General features: G+C 37.7%; 1 protein-coding gene across 1 annotated transcript in view; it reads right to left on the minus strand.

Annotated features, from left to right (window-relative positions):
• LOC122817617 (plasmalemma vesicle associated protein) overlaps window positions 1–16,407 on the minus strand; it is a 169,363-nt gene extending 152,956 nt beyond the window's left edge. Inside the window, exon 1 of the mRNA XM_044090662.1 lies at window positions 15,861–16,407. Coding sequence (XP_043946597.1) covers window positions 15,861–16,244 — 384 coding nt within the window. The 5' untranslated portion in view covers window positions 16,245–16,407. The remainder of the gene's footprint in view (window positions 1–15,860) is intronic.
• Between the last annotated feature and the right edge of the window lie 208 nt (window positions 16,408–16,615).

Raw genomic sequence — 16,615 nt, forward strand, 5'->3', positions numbered from 1 at the left:
ATATATTAACACTCATCAAAGATCTTTCACAGTGATATGTATAATCTGAGAGGCACTGAAAAAGGAATTTATAGTCTTAAAAGAAAGGCATTCCTGACCACTTATTTATATATATATATATATATATATATATATATATATATATATATCACTGACACTGTAAAGTAAAAATGTTTGCATAGCAGTGTAATTTCTACCAGTACACTTTGGAATCCTCTTAGTAAATCTTCTCTGAATATCCATAAAAAAGTACTGGTAGAAAAAAAAAACATTACCTTGTTTAATAATAAATATAAACCACTAAACAGAAGCTGTTCTATTCACAGTAGATGATTAATAACTGTACAATATAAGCTTTCATATAAATGCTTTCTCAAGTAATAAAATGAACATCATACAATGCTACTTAAATACTAACAAGTAAGTCTCTCATTTTCAAAACTGATTCTGCCACCCATAGTATAAGGTTAACAGTTGGCAGTCAATGAATAGGTACCCTTTTCATGCACTGACTGTAATTATTTCAATTATACTAGTATTTAATGCAGACAACTAAACCTCTTAGTTGCTACTGAGTTGTTCATGTGCCTTTGTTAGAGTTTGATTCCTTCCATCTTCATTTGCATACTGTGCAACTCTGAACAAGTTCCAGACTCTCTCTCTGGATCACTATTAAAAAGTGACAAATTGTCTAGTGGGCTTACACTCAACAAATATAAAAATATATAGTTAATAACTGTTAAGCATATAGTTAGTAATAAGACTTAAACTTTAATGTACAAGCAGATTGTGACACTGTATGTGATATATATGGCTAAATGCAACACATGTCATGCTTTTTATGTAGGGAAAACTGACAGAAAACTCGAAGGATGTACATTGCAACATATGTATGACATTAGGAAAGTAAATGTCCCTGATGTTTTAGCAAAACATAAATATGTTATGACAACTAATGATGATTTAATTTTTTTGTGCTGAAAGGAGTATTTTTTGATGCTAGAGTAGATGATGTAATAAATAAAACTGAACATAAAGAAAATAATTGGATAATGAAACTTAATGCAGTCTCTTTTCCAGCACTTAAGATGTGCAGTTTAAATCCAATTTTAAAAATGAAAGAGTTGCATAATTGAATACTAGGGGAACATATGATTAATTTTTAATGCTGTTTTATGATGTAAAAGCTTACATTGTTTTTATTATTTGAACCACTCCTGTTTGGTTAAAACCAGTTTCTCTTTCATTTTGTATGAGTTCAGGATTGTGCTTTATGGTTTATGACTAGCCTAATTAACTACTCATCCAAACCTCTTAAAAGACAAGGGTCTCTTTTCAACATGGTTTAAATACTGATTCAGTGTTCTGAAAGTTTTTGTTTCTTGCCTTAGTTCCTCAATAAATTAGTTTGAGATTTGAGAATTTAAAAAAATAAAATAAATCAGTAGCACACTTGAAAACAGAACTACCTGCAATAAACCCACATTGATTCAGATCTAACATATATTAAACAGTTCAGCAGTGGTTATCTACAGGTCACCACAAGCACCAGCTAAGGCTTCTTCTTTTGTATTACGGGACTACATCCAACTATACTGCTATGTACTGTGCCCCTCAGCACTACTGCTAAATGTATACCAACTCTGAGGTTGTGTGACAATGGGGAAAGAGAAATTCTTCAACCTACTGTTTGAAGTTTGCACATTGAAACATACACCAGACATTCCAAATGCACTCAGTGAAAGGGAATTTGATCAAAAAAGACAACAAATCCCCTTCTGATGAACTGGCATGATGACCAAATGAATGAAAACTGCATGCATGTGAATATTGTATAGCTTTATTCACACATACATACATACATGTGTGCAGACACAGACAAAAAAATGTACATACACAGCTGCACATTTACGTGTATGTGTTTGTGTGTGTATATATATATATATATATATATATATATATATATATATATATACACACACACACACACACACACACACACACACACACACACACATATGATTACAGGAACCTAAAGCCTATCCTATCAAAAAATGGGCATATGGTAGGAAACTGTTCCAGTGAAGGACTGTTGTGCGGAGGCATAGAGAAATACATATACATCTAAGTGCCATTACATTATCACCATTTTATCTATGTTATTGGTATGTGGGAAGAAATATGAAATCCCTTGTGAAAATGCAGATGCGTACAATGAAGATATGCAAACTCTGCACAGAGGGTACACTAGATGGGGGTCTAAAACAGGGATCTAAGTAATGACAGTCAGCACTGCAGACATCTGCACTATTATGTATTTATGCACACAACCTAGCCCCCAACTCAGGTGTGTGTGTTTTTGTGTATGTACATACATTTATCTATGCACCCATACCATTATGTTTTTGTATGTATATGAATGTCTATAAATTTATATGCTCACACACACCATTAGATCTGTTTGTATAATACACACACACACACACACACACAGTTACTCTGTTATACATGTCATGATGAAGGAAGGAGAAGTCTAAATGTTAAATATTTATCTTTTTGTAGGTTTGCCAAAGATCATCTGCATGTAGAATATGCAAGTAGAATGCAGGCTGAATAATATGGAAGTGCTGTGCATTTCAAAGTTTTCTTAGCTGGGATTGTAGCCCTTTAGGATTCTATGCTGGAGGTGGTTTTACCTTAACTACATACCAGCTAGCTTCTCAAAATCCATTTGTCTGTCTGCGTATTATCTATGTATAGTTTGGCATCTGTGCTAAGGTAGGTCTGGGAGGTCCTGCTGAATAAGGTGTGCTACATACCTTTAAGCTGATAAGATGATCTCCCTAATATAGGTTGACTAAGAAATGTTGGCATATGTTTGAGATAATAAGAAAGATAATTCCCTTAACATTAAACTATCCTTACATACAGGAAAATTACCGATAAATGGTTGCTTGCAGAAAATGTACAGTGGTCAGGGTCCCATAGTCAAAGTAATTTTAAGCAGGGCTTTGTAAAGATGCTGACTTAGCCTTTGCTCTTAGATAATTCTGAGAAACTTTTTGTAGCATAATACTCAAGCTCTGATGTTATAAGTCGAATTTCATGTGACAGACCAAGTTGTATAGCACTTGCCCATGGCCACATTTTATACAGTGTGGCATCCATCTTGAGTCAAGGAACATTTTTATGAGATGAAGCCCTTAGATTTGTCACAGGTACAAGCACACTTGTATTTGAGGGTATCATGCTTTAAGAAATATTCAGCTGCATACAAACATCATACGTTTCTTATTCAGTAGCTTTAATGTCCATCTTATTACATAAGCAGTCTGATGGAAAAATGTAAGTGCAATCTAACTTGTTAATTTAGCTGGCAATTGTAGTAGTAATTATGTAAGCAAACATAATTTTCCTTTTAGCTATTCTAGTAGTTTCACTGAGGGGAAAAAAAGAAAATTTATGTATGTCTTTAAAATTACCCACCATGCTGAGAGGATTTCCATCATTTGGTGAACCTGTAAGGCAAAGACATGCAACAGTGTTGCCAATGCTGTCATTGGTGAGACTTGCCTATTCTAACAGTGTTGCACTTCAGTGCTATTATTTCTGCTGCACAATGTTAACATTGTTTTTAAATCACATCTGTGTGAGGGGTACCACATCTGTGTAGGTACACCATTGTTCTGCATATGGCACTTTAAGGAATTTATATCCTATTAGTATGGTACCTGTGAACAGTCACTTCTAATTTCTTTGCTCAGTAATCAGGGACAAAGCCAAAAATGGGGAAGGGGGAGGGCAAAGATTCAAAATAAGGGACAATTTTTAGATATTACACCAATTCACTTAAAATAAAAACCTGTTGCTCTATTAACTTGTTTTTATTTGAGTAAGAAAGTATGATTGGGCAAAGCCTATTTTCATCAGAGGCCTGGGTAGAAAAGCACCAATAGATGCATTTAAGATAATCATGACAAAGCAAATTTTTTAGAGAGATACATTACAAAGATAACTTTTAAGACATCACCATCAACATGCATTTTCTGAATGCCAAGAAGTATGAAACTGTAATGTCATGCCTATTGATGGACTACAACCCTTGATGATTTTACAGAAAGTTAAACATTTTATGAGGGACAGGGAAAAACTGCTTCAAAATCATGGCTGTTCTGCAAAATCAGAGATGGTTGTGAAATATGCTATTACTGCACCAGTTTACTATTGGGGCTAGATCTAGCACAAGGTGACCTAGGCAGCTGCCTATGGCTTGGCTCAGGCTGAGGGGCCCAGCCAAATAACAGTAAATTAAATTAAGAAAAAGAAAAGTTTCCACAACATTAATTAAAAAAAACACAACTGCTTGCTTTTGCATCCAGTATTGCTCTTTAAAAGGAATATTTCCTGCTTTGTGTTCTAGATTGTCTTTCATTTGCAGATTTGTTGGTCAAAGAGTCTGGAACTAGAATGCAGAGTAAATGAGAGATTGGCAGTGATTTGCTTTATTTAAACCACAAGTATCGAATAGCGAGAAAGGACAATTCTCTTTGCAGCGAACAAACATTTTGGAGTTTTTTTTTTTTTTTGTAGTAACATTTTTTTGTATTTGTTGCAGCATTAGTGGTAGTAATGAGCCGAACAGAGTGAGGAACTGCACCAGCATGAACATCAATGCCAAATGAGAGCAGATGAATTTAAAAACAGGTGGATGTGAATGAGATGAGAGTTGCAGCAGGTAGATTTGGAATTTTTTAGCATGTGTGTAAAATGCCCTAGTTAAAGAGGCACTGTCTATTTATGTGACTTGCACAGTGTCACACAGAATCAAACCGAAGTAAGCCTTGATCCTCTACACTAACTGCTAGACCTTCATTAACTGTTTTTTTGTTTTCTTTGGTAAATCAGTAAGATTTCAGTCAGTGTCAGTCATTATAGTTTAACAGTTTTTGTGGTTCACAAATAATGTTGATGCAAAACCTGTTGTCTTAACTTTTGAAGTCACTTAGAGTCGTCTGCTTTTATCTTCCTTTTTAGTTTTGCAGAGCATCTCTGATTTTTGCCTCATAGTTAAGCCCTGTCCTTGAGCAGGTTACATAACGAAACAGTGCTTTGGGGCAACTGGAAATTTAGGCTAGACTCTTCAATTGTCCTTTGAACTGCAAGTCTAGTTGCTACCTATGCAGCTGGGTACTTGTGATGTAAAGGAAGGAAATTGTAGTAAACAGGACCATCATCATACGTGCCATGTTTTTTGGATGTGATCCTTGGTTTTCTCAGTATTGACAGTGTGTTTATTATTTATCTGCAAATAAATTGGAAGGAAATAATAGATAGTCTGTTATATTAAGTTTAGTAAGCCAAGTAACGAAACACTAGAATGGCAGCCATGTGGGGGGACACTGGTCCTTTATCCTGCCTACCTCCCCATTTGACCAGGATCCACTTCTATTTGTATGGCTTCAATCCCTATTCACTGTAAAGAAACAAAGTATAATAAAAGTCAGCAGGTCAAACTGAATCTGCATTTAAAGGCCCTAAAGTGATCTGTTTACTTCAACAGCTAACTCATCAAAGTCAAGCTGAGTTTTAGCTGTCAGCAGTGACAATCTGTTGACAAGCCAGCACGTAAAGGCAAACATATATATATATATATAGATAGATATATATATATATATATATATATATATATATATATATATATTTTTTTTACTTTCTCAGTCATACACAACAAATAAACAGTTTTGCAGGGAGAAAGCCCCTCTGCACTCCATGTGGTAGCCTGCCTCCCCCACATCTCCTGCAAAACCACAATGATGAATAGTGCGATATTGTCTAAATTGTGTGTGCAATTCTAAATGTATGTTGAAGATAATCTGTAAATCACTGGAATGTAAGTGTACCTCTAGTGTTTCGGCTACTATGGACACTTCTCATTTCATTATGCAGCCACTCTGTACACTTGCCATCCAGTTGCCGTCTGAATATGAAAAACAATTTTTTTAAAAAGCCATAAGTTCATGGCTGAAAAGTACTGATTTTGTACAGTACCCATGGTTGGTAACTTTGAACATGCCTACTGTGCTGACATTGATGAGTGGCTTGATGACCCAGGAGAAGAGAAAACAAAGGAAGGTGTACATTCAAACCTGATGTGAATCCTCGGTTAATTTCTTTTTAACACAGACATGATGCACTAACAACTGGTTGCCCACATAAAAAAAAGGAGACACACACACACACACACACACACACACACACACACACACACACACACACACACACACACACACACACACATGCATGCACAGCAGGGATATGAACTTCCTTACCTGTATTGAGAAATGCCTACAAATTGGCTCCCTATTGAAATATCGAGAGTTGCACTGCTGAGTACTACAAGACCAAAAAAAAGAAAAAAAGTAAAATACAGAAAAGCAATTATCGTGTAATGCTCCTCTCCTTTAAACATGTTTTTTGCAGGGAGGCAGGCCACCCTGCCCACAGCTCAGAACTTAACTTTAAGATCACCATACCTTGGAGAAAAGGGACTATTCTGAGAAACTGCAATCTTGGATTTAACATATGTAATTCTGGATTTTCAGATTTTTGGCCTTGGCAGTGTGATCCTGAGATTTTACCAAGTTATCCTTCGGCTCTGTTATCTGTTGTCTGCCTGCTTCACTGAGGGAAATTCTTTAAAAATAATACATGGCTGCCAGTCTTGATGTCCTCCAGAGTTTGATGTCCACTAAATCTTTGTTTCATTAATATAAATAACCCTTGTTTCAACAAAAGGGGGAGGACCATCTTCTAAAGGTAGACTTTCTGATTGCACATGATCTTCTAAGTGCCTTTTACGTTGACATTAATAGGATAATTGGGCTTTGATCTGTATTACATTTGTTTACAACAAAAGTAGCTAATAAGCCTGTCTCGTCCACCCCTGAATGCATTTAATAATCTCCCCCTCCCCTACTTAGTTCCAACCTTATTCATTTCCTTTTCTCCAGCTTTCCTATTTTGTCTAGTTTTTTTTTTCATGTGTCTGACTGTGAAGATGTTATTTTGAAGATTCAGGGAGAGTTAGTCCCTATAATCTAATAGCTGTGACCTGTTTCTTCATAGATTCATATGTGTGTATCAGGCTAATGGCCCTGGAGCCTTTACAAGCCTAGCCCACAAGATTGCCCTGGCATCATGCCACCAGACCTTCATTCCCGGTGCCTCTCTCAAGTAAAGCCACTGGAGTGATCCCTGGGGTGAACTTTCTATTAACCATCCATTCATCAAGATTTGTCTTAAAAGGAACAGTGAGGTGCTCAGCTTGACATGTATGGGAAGTCTGTTCCATAGTATGGGCAGTCTCTGGGTGAGGAACCTCTCCCCTCCAGCATGTTCTGTTAATTGTGGTAATGAGGTTGAGGTCTCTGGAGCATGTGGTGTGGAGGGATTGGGATTTCATTAGATTTAGCATTTCTAAAAGAGCTGGGTCAGACATGGCTTTGTAAGTCGAACAGAGATGACATCTAAGTAGGCGATATGAGACCGAGAATAGTTGGAGTTTCTTGAGTCTGTCCATATAGGACAAATGTTTAAGGCCTAGGATCCTCTTTGTGGGGTACTTTTGTGGCCTCTCCAGTTGTTGCAGGTCTTTAGTAAGGTACATGCCAATTGGAGCATTGTACTCAATGATTGGTCTAATGATGGAAGAGTGGAGGGAGACAATGACCTCTCTTCCTGGATGCAAAACCCTTAGTAATGAGATATGACACATAGAAGGGGTTTCTGACAACAGTGGCAATGTGGTGGTCGAAGGAGAGGTTGCTGTCAACCTGTGTTCCCATATCTCTTATAACACCTTCTGTGTTCACTGGACTACCATTGATGTATAATTCATGGGAACCAGGCTTTTTCCAAAGGGGATAACGACACATTTTTTACATTTTTTGGCATTTGGTTTAAGGCCATGGCTCTGACACCAGTTGTTGATCTCAGTGAGGCCTTTCTGTAGGATGTCAGTATCCTTGTGGAGTTAATAATAGCTCCCAACTTGCAATTGTCTGCGGACTTTGTCAGCCAGCGTCCCTTTGTGTTGGCCTGGACTTGAAAAAAGTAGATACCAAACAGGAGAGGATCCAGGACCGAACCCTGTGGGACTCCACTTGTGATTGGTCAGCAGTCTGACTTGAGTCAGCTACTTTCACACTGTTGGTTCTACCTGTGAGCCAGTTTGCAACCCACCTAGTGGTATAGGGGTTGATACTTAGCTTAGTGAGTTTTTCTATGATTCCTGAGTGGGGAATGGTATCAAAGGCCTTGGCCAGATCAGGGTGGGCTGTATGAACCACCTTGCCTTCATCCACATCTCTGGTGATTGATTCAAAGAAGTCAACCAAGTTGAGCAGGCATGATCTACCCTTCACAAAACCAAACTGGGTGGGCTCCAGAGGTTGGAGATTCCCTATATCCTTGTTTATTAGGTCCATGATGATGCATTCCATAGCTTTGCATATCAGACTCGTCAGGCTAATGGGGCGATACTTCCCAGGGCCTGCAGTCGCTCCTCCTTTGTGGAGAGGGATGACTGTAGCAGTGTGCCATTTGGTATGGACAAAGCCTGAGGTGAGGCTGTGACTGAACAGGGCACACAGGTGAGGTGCCAGTTCACTCTGTAGTTCATGTAGAACACAGCCAGGAATATTGTCAGGTCCCATATAAGCTGTATTTTTGGCCTTGGACAATGCAGCTTTAACTTATGCAGCAGTAATACTGGGTGCCTGGCAATCTACTGGTATTGTGACTGGTCCCTTGGGGGGGTAAAGTTGGCACTGAATCTGTCAGCCAGTATATTGTCCTTTCTGTTAAAAATGACCTCTTTAATTATCTTCCTGACATGACTGTGCATAATTGTTGCATCTTTTTGTATGTTCTGGTTTGAAGAGCAGTAATTCCTTTATTTCCTGCATGATTTTTCCTGCCACTGCTGTTAACATGGTTTTAATGGCACTTCATCAGTGGTCATCCAATAATTGGGCACGTCTGCACTAGCAAGTGTTGGGGAGATTTCCATTAAAGAAGCAGCTAATACACTAGCTAGAATTTTGAGGACATGGGGGGGCAGTTAACCCATGTAATTTTTGCATTTTAACGTGCCTAAGGGCAGGTGAATTCCACCACAACCTCTTTGCTTCTTGTCTTAATATTTTGTCATCTGAAACATAAAATTTGAAGCAAATCTGTAGTCTTTATTTTTCAAATGCTGAGTCACTTGCTTAAAATGTTGCACATTTTCTGAGCAAACATTGGTAGTAATTTGCTACTGGACATGTTTGACTGTGAAATGTATATTATATGCTATCCTCACCAAGTGAGGAGAATATTGCGCAGTTCAGCAAGGAGCAGATCACCGAGTACTTTGTACCACATGGTCCGATGGCTGGCTGTAGATTTCTTGGGATTTTGAACTTCAACAATCAGTAGGCAGTTATTTTTTAAGTATGAAGATTTACAGCACCAAACTTTCCACAAGCATTATTGTGGTGGTTGCAGTTTTTCACTGAGCTTTGGCCGCTAACTATATAAATAGTCAGATTTGTTTGATATTTATGATTTATATCAGGAAACTTCTTTAATGGCAAATTGCTTGAGAACTGACAATGCCGAAGTTTGTTGCCAAGTATTTCAACCTATGTACCACTGAATGGAACATACTAACTAGCTCTGTTTTAACAACCCATTTTACTGCATTCATCCATGTGACACATTATTTGTCTGGTGATTCCATGTGCTGGATGAAAGAAATTCCTTTCCTTGCTCTTATTTCCCTTTCATTCGGCTACGGCAAGTCATCTGTACCTTAATGTGCTCAACATTCCTTATTTGCACTGCAAGCCACCGAAAACTCACTTATATTGTTTATCTTCTCAGAAGCCTTCTTTTTAGTGTCTAAACTCTGCAGAAATTTAGTTCCCCTTTCCCCTTTCTTAGAGGTGACTTTGTCCCCTATGTGTTACAGTGCAGTGCTTTTTCCTGTTGGCAAAACTCTGCATAACATGCAGGCAGGTGACTTAATCCAGCAGGATCTGTATCTCAGACCACCTGCGAAACCATAGTTTTGCACAGAATAACTTTTATTTCCCTGTCCATAACCCCTTTTTGTCAGGGTAAGTGTAAGTCAGGTTTTAGGACTCAAAGAGTCTGTCTCAGAAGGTGGTATGCATATTTACTCTGACTTTAACTTGTACTATGTACAAGCGGTTCCTTCAGTAGCATCTTAATAATTTATTCTACCTTATAATTTAACTTATGAAAATTGCCAGATCCCTGCATTTGTCCCAGTAAAATCAGGTCATTGAAAGACTAAGACTAGCTCATTCATAGCCTGAATTGTCTTGCGTTTTTTCTCAGGTAATACAAGCCCATATCAAATCTAGCATACTACTGTGGCTCCCTGACACTACTTGTTCTCATATTTCTGTCACTACTGTGGCTCCCTGACACTACATGTTCTCATATCTCTATCACTACTGTGGCTCCCTGACACTACTTGTTCTCATATTTCTGTCACTACTGTGGCTGTCTGACACTACATGTTCTCATATCTCTATCACTACTGTGGCTCCCTGACACTACTTGTTCTCATATTTCTGTCACTACTGTGGCTGTCTGACACTACATGTTCTCATATCTCTATCACTACTGTGGCTCCCTGACACTACTTGTTCTCATATTTCTGTCACTACTGTGGCTGTCTGACACTACATGTTCTCATATCTCTATCACTACTGTGGCTCCCTGACACTACTTGTTCTCATATTTCTGTCACTACTGTGGCTGTCTGACACTACATGTTCTCATATCTCTATCACTACTGTGGCTCCCTGACACTACTTGTTCTCATATTTCTGTCACTACTGTGGCTGTTTGACACTACATGTTCTCATATCTCTATCACTACTGTGGCTCCCTGACACTACTTGTTCTCATATTTCTGTCACTACTGTGGCTGTCTGACACTACATGTTCTCATATCTCTATCACTACTGTGGCTCCCTGACACTACTTGTTCTCATATTTCTGTCACTACTGTGGCTGTCTGACACTACATGTTCTCATATCTCTATCACTACTGTGGCTCCCTGACACTACTTGTTCTCATATTTCTGTCACTACTGTGGCTGTCTGACACTACATGTTCTCATATCTCTATCACTACTGTACTGTGGCTCCCTGACACTACTTGTTCTCATATTTCTATCACTTATTTTGCTCTCTAGTATTATTGGGCCATTCCCAAACTGCATTCACAGATGTTATCCTTCTGTAGGGCATGTTCAGTCTTCAATCTAGCTGATGTCTGTGCACTCCACTTAAAGTGATTCAATTGATTCTCTGATCCAGCTCACCAGTGCCACTCTGCCACAAGGTGAAAGTGCATTGAGATGCCCCTGATTGGATTTTGGTATGAACTTCACAAGAGCTTGTCATTTGATAGGTGTAACACTAATTATGAGCAGTTGTGCATCCCTATCTGGAAAGCTTGAGCAAGTGCCACTTGAAGTTACCATTCAGATGAGTGTTTGCCTCCTGAAGTGGCAGTTTCCCTTTAAATGGCAGAGGATGGTGCACATACAGCTTTCTTGTTGTTTGTATGTGTTAATTGAGTTTACTCCTGCAATTGTGTAGTCCCCCTTCCTGCCCTGTGAGACTGGGTCTAGGTAAGTCCTGTAATGCAAAGGTTGTTATTGCTGCCTCATATCACCTGGTGGTTCTTCAGTTTATTTCCCAATTGGGTGCCTTCTGTGCAGAGATATATAACTTTTCTACTGTGCACATCCCAAAGAGGTGCCTTCAAACTGCTCATAAATGTATATATATATGTGTGTATATGTTTGTGTGTGTGTGTGTGTGTGTGTGTGTGTGTGTGTGTGTGTGTGTGTGTGTGTGTGTGTATATATATATATATATATATATATATATATATAAAAATTAATGTGTGTGTGTGTGTTACTTGACTGCAATACATTTGTGTTGGTTCTCGTCCTACACAAGATTAGTACCACATAAAGGATTAGTTCCATGCCTTATGACTGTTACTTACCAGACTATACTTGGGACTAGTCCATGAATATAAATAGGATAAAGCATGTGTGGGAAAATAAATCTATGAATAAATGGCACAGACCTTGAGAAATGAGTTCAGGAAGGATAGTTCTCCCCTTCTCCAGTATTTTTGTCATGAGAGATTAGCTGATGGGGATATCTCTCTGCAGAACAGGTGTCCTTGAACTAAAAGCTTTGGCTGGAAAACACTTTTTAGGGGGAAAGGACGTAACGGCTGCTTGATAACCATAGCTAGGAACAAGAAGCCTTTACAAGAATGGATAACCAAATTTAGAGACTGTATGCTTCGTACCTTTTAGTACTATATGTCAATTAACAAGGTTAGTAGTGATGAAACGACTCTCTGACATGCTGCAGATAGTACTTCATATGTTTTCCCTTCATGTACGGTAGTGTAGTTTCAAAGCTCTGCAGAAATTGTGAGTTCATATAACTGCAGCATTCTTCATTATATATATATATATATATATATATATATTATTTTATTTTACATTTGTTGATTTTCAGCGGAGGCCCGGGGAGAAAAGCTCCAAGATAATAATACACATTGAACATTTAGTAAGTGCTAGTTTCAAGCAGATTACAGTCATAAGCAATACCAGCATTTATCATATATAGTACTTATTATAAAACACTTTACAAAACATAACATTATTTTCAAAGTTAAACATACATACCATTACATTCACGTTTAAGACACACTGAGCAGCAGTTATACAATTGACACTTCCTGAAATGGAGTGGTAGAAAAAAGTTAGAAGTAGTTAAAGGTAAGGCACCTAAGAAATAGAGAGGTCACTAGTCGGGGTTAGTTCAAGGACATAACCAATGAGTTTTGAAGTATTTCTTGAGTTTGTTTTTGAATTGAGTTAGTGAGGGTTCTAGGGTCAAGTCAGCTGGGAGTTTGTTCCATATTTTTACAACAGAGTTTGCATACAGAGAGTCCCCAGCTGAGTAGTTGGATTGCTATGTTTGAACTAGGAGTCTAGTGGATGATCGTGGTGGCTGGGTGCTGGTGTAGGGGCTGATAATATATATATATATATATATATATATATATATATATATATATATATATATATATATATTAATAGATATAATCTTTTGCTACTTAGTTGATTAAGTATTCTTGTACAGCTTTTGCTTAAGTTTCTCAAACCATTCTCAAAATCCAGATATAAATAAGATATGGTAGCTAAATCCCAGTGTGAAAGAGCAATTTTGAAAGAAAAATAGCTATTAGAATTTGAAAATGTTTTTATGCCTGATTCATGTTACTTATGTATGAAGTGATACATAATATGTGAAAAGGAAATGAAAATAAAATGAAAGAGACCACTTATCCATGTTTTTTGAAAAGACTTCGCATACAACGCTAAGGAAGAAAAGAGAGTGTTCAGAAAGTATGAAGATTAGCGGCAGGGATAGAGAGGAACAGAAGAACATTCTATGAAAAGGTAGAAATAAGCAAGGATGAGCAAATATCAAAACTGTGGAAACTGCAGCGACCTTGTTGTGCAAAAGATAAACCCGTTTTGTAAGTGCATTAGAGTGCAAATAAAAAGTAACCATTCATACATTTATTCACTGTTTATTCTTTTTTTGATCACCCCGTTTAATTTAGTGCAGGGTTTCATGTGTGCTGGAACTATTCCCAGAGCTATGCAGTATGCAAAACTTAGAAGCTCATTCGTAACACTGGTGCCAGCTCATAACAGGATGAGCACATATACTTACTGTGACATGGAAGGTACAACACTGGCCAGTTCTGGGGAAACACCAAAATATATGTGGCACATCTTTGGCATCTAGAACCAGGCTTCAGGCTCCAGCAAAAATCTATATGGACACTGGGAGCATGTGCAGAAGTCAACGCAGGAGGCACGTCAGCTAAGAACCAATCTGGAGACCCAAGCACTAAGTCAGCAAATCAAACTACTGTGCCACCAAAGGAAGGAAATTTGTGCCACGAGTGGCAGCAAAAAGGAAAGTGATAATACGCAGGTATTTTTTAACACTGATAACAGATGATGGGTAGAGAAGTGCCTTAATAAAAAGGATTGTTTTGTTGGGGTTAGGTCATTCACCCCCCACCCCAACACACACAAAAATCAACTTTCAAGATAAAACTTTATGATGACACTTCAGAAGTACAACACCCATGAGAAAAACAAGTCTCACTACTGCCCATTTTGTTTTAATAAATTATACCAAGATGAGAGTAGTGCCCAAGGACTGATCTAATTCTACTTTACAAGAGTTGGCAAAGGAGAGTGCTAGAGAGCTGCAGACTAAACTTTTCTCTCTCCATTCCTTTGATACTTGATCACTATAGCTTCTAATGTAAATAGACACTGTCTTTGTATGTGAAATCCTTTGGCTATAATACCATTAGTGGCTGTGTTGTTCCCCAGCTTAATGTGGCACCTGCCTGCCCATCACTGAGGAGTTACTAATGAATATTAACCTTGTAGCAGCAAGGTAACGTAGTGCATAACCTCAACAGCTAGGAGAAGTTACCCGCTTTCTCATATTCTGAACATAACCCCCCCCCCCCATTCCTGGTACTGTAAGTTTATCTGAAATGGATATAGAAGTGATATGGCGTGGCTGTGTTGTTCCCCAGCTTAATGTGGTACCTGCCTGCCCATCACTGAGGACTTCCTAATGAATATTAACCTTGTAGCAGCAAGGTAACGTAGTGCATAACCTCAACAGCTAGGAGAGTTTACCCGCTTCTTCTCATTCATATAACCCCCCCCCCCTGGTGGTTAAGTTTATCTGAAATGGATATATAGAAGTGATGGCGTGGCCCCAGCTTAATGTGGTACCTGCCTGCCCATCACTGAGGACTTCCTAATGAATATTAACCTTGTAGCAGCAAGGTAACGTAGTGCATAACCTCAACAGCTAGGAGAGGTAACCTGCTTTCTCATATTCCTGGTACTGTAAGTTTATCTGAAATGGATATAGAAGTGATATGGCTTCAAATGCCACTCTTCCCATCTCCCTGATTTTTTTTTATATCCAACAATAAATAAACAAAATAATGCTTCCTTTGAAGGTACTGGTTTCAAGACCAGCTGCATGAATGAGTTTTCATAGAACAGAAGCATACCATATATACAGAGATAACTGTGTGTGTGTGTGTGTGTGTGTGTGTGTGTGTGTGTGTGTAAATATATATATATATATATATATATATATATATATATATGTGTGTGTGTGTGTATGCGCATATTTCTATCTATTATATATATATATATATATATATATATATATATATATATATGCATAGATATCTATCTATCTATATATATATATATATATATATATATATATATATATATATATATATATATATATATGTGTGTGTGTGTGTGTGTGTGTGTGTGTGTATATATATATATAAATATATATATATAAATAAATACACATTGTATAAGCACACAAGTGCATACAAACAAAAATATACACACCACATGCACATTAAGTACACATGCAATACATGCACACTTACATAAATGTACATCTATAAGTACACATACAGGCACACTGATTTGAGTCCTCTGAATTTTAAATGCTCTTATTTTGTCTTTACTATAACCGAGGCTCATATTTTGGGCTGTGATCTGGTGACTTTACAGGTAATTTAACTATGATTATAGATATTTTACTAAGTTACAGTAACAGCTATGCCACTAAAGAAGTAATAAAAAAATGCTGAAAACACTTACATTTTCCACTCTACAGGCATTAAGTGATTTGTTGGTCTGGTCAAGAATGATTTTACTTTCATTTAGTTTGATATTCTGCTTATTATGCGCCATCTGAGTTTTATTCAGTAGCTGTTTTAAAAATAAATTCTGAGTTGAGACATTCTTGAGTTGAAGGATTAGGCCAGTTTTATCCTGCTCCAGTCGTTCCTGCCGCTCCTTTGCCAGTTTTGGAGCATTGTCATAGACCATAAAAAGAACTAATGCAACAATGATTAAAAGTTGTATTAGGGACGCGTACATGAAAAAGTACTTAATGTAATATTCACAGCCTTTCCCAGTGGATGTCTTAGTATCTTTAGACTCCATTCCGAACTTGGCCAAGGCATACCTCTGCTGGTACATTGTGGTGTTTTTCCTTTTTGTTCTTTTCTACTGTCTGTCTCGCTGTGGTGACTTTTTTGCCCCTTGACTTGGTAGTTTCTTCAGAAGTAATGACGGTATGTAATTCAGTTAATCTGTCAAGCTGATATCAACCTGTGTTTTTAATGGTCTTCTGCAGCTCCACCTCCTTCCTGAACAGATGACATGACAATTTGCATAAGGTTATCATAACAAATCCTGAGGAAGAGAATGTTAGGTTCTTCTCTAGTGCCGTAGCTTTATTTTTGTTGTTAATGTCAATAATGAGCACTAAGGAAACAGAGAAAATTCATTGTGTGCACGTCTGTGAGTTATGTTTGTGTGCACTTGAGTTTCCCCTCCTGGCAGCTTCA

This window comes from Protopterus annectens, chromosome 13.part0 (assembly GCF_019279795.1).
Source record: "Protopterus annectens isolate FY-2018-M chromosome 13.part0, PAN1.0, whole genome shotgun sequence".
In the NCBI taxonomy this organism is placed as follows: Eukaryota; Metazoa; Chordata; order Ceratodontiformes; family Protopteridae; genus Protopterus; species Protopterus annectens.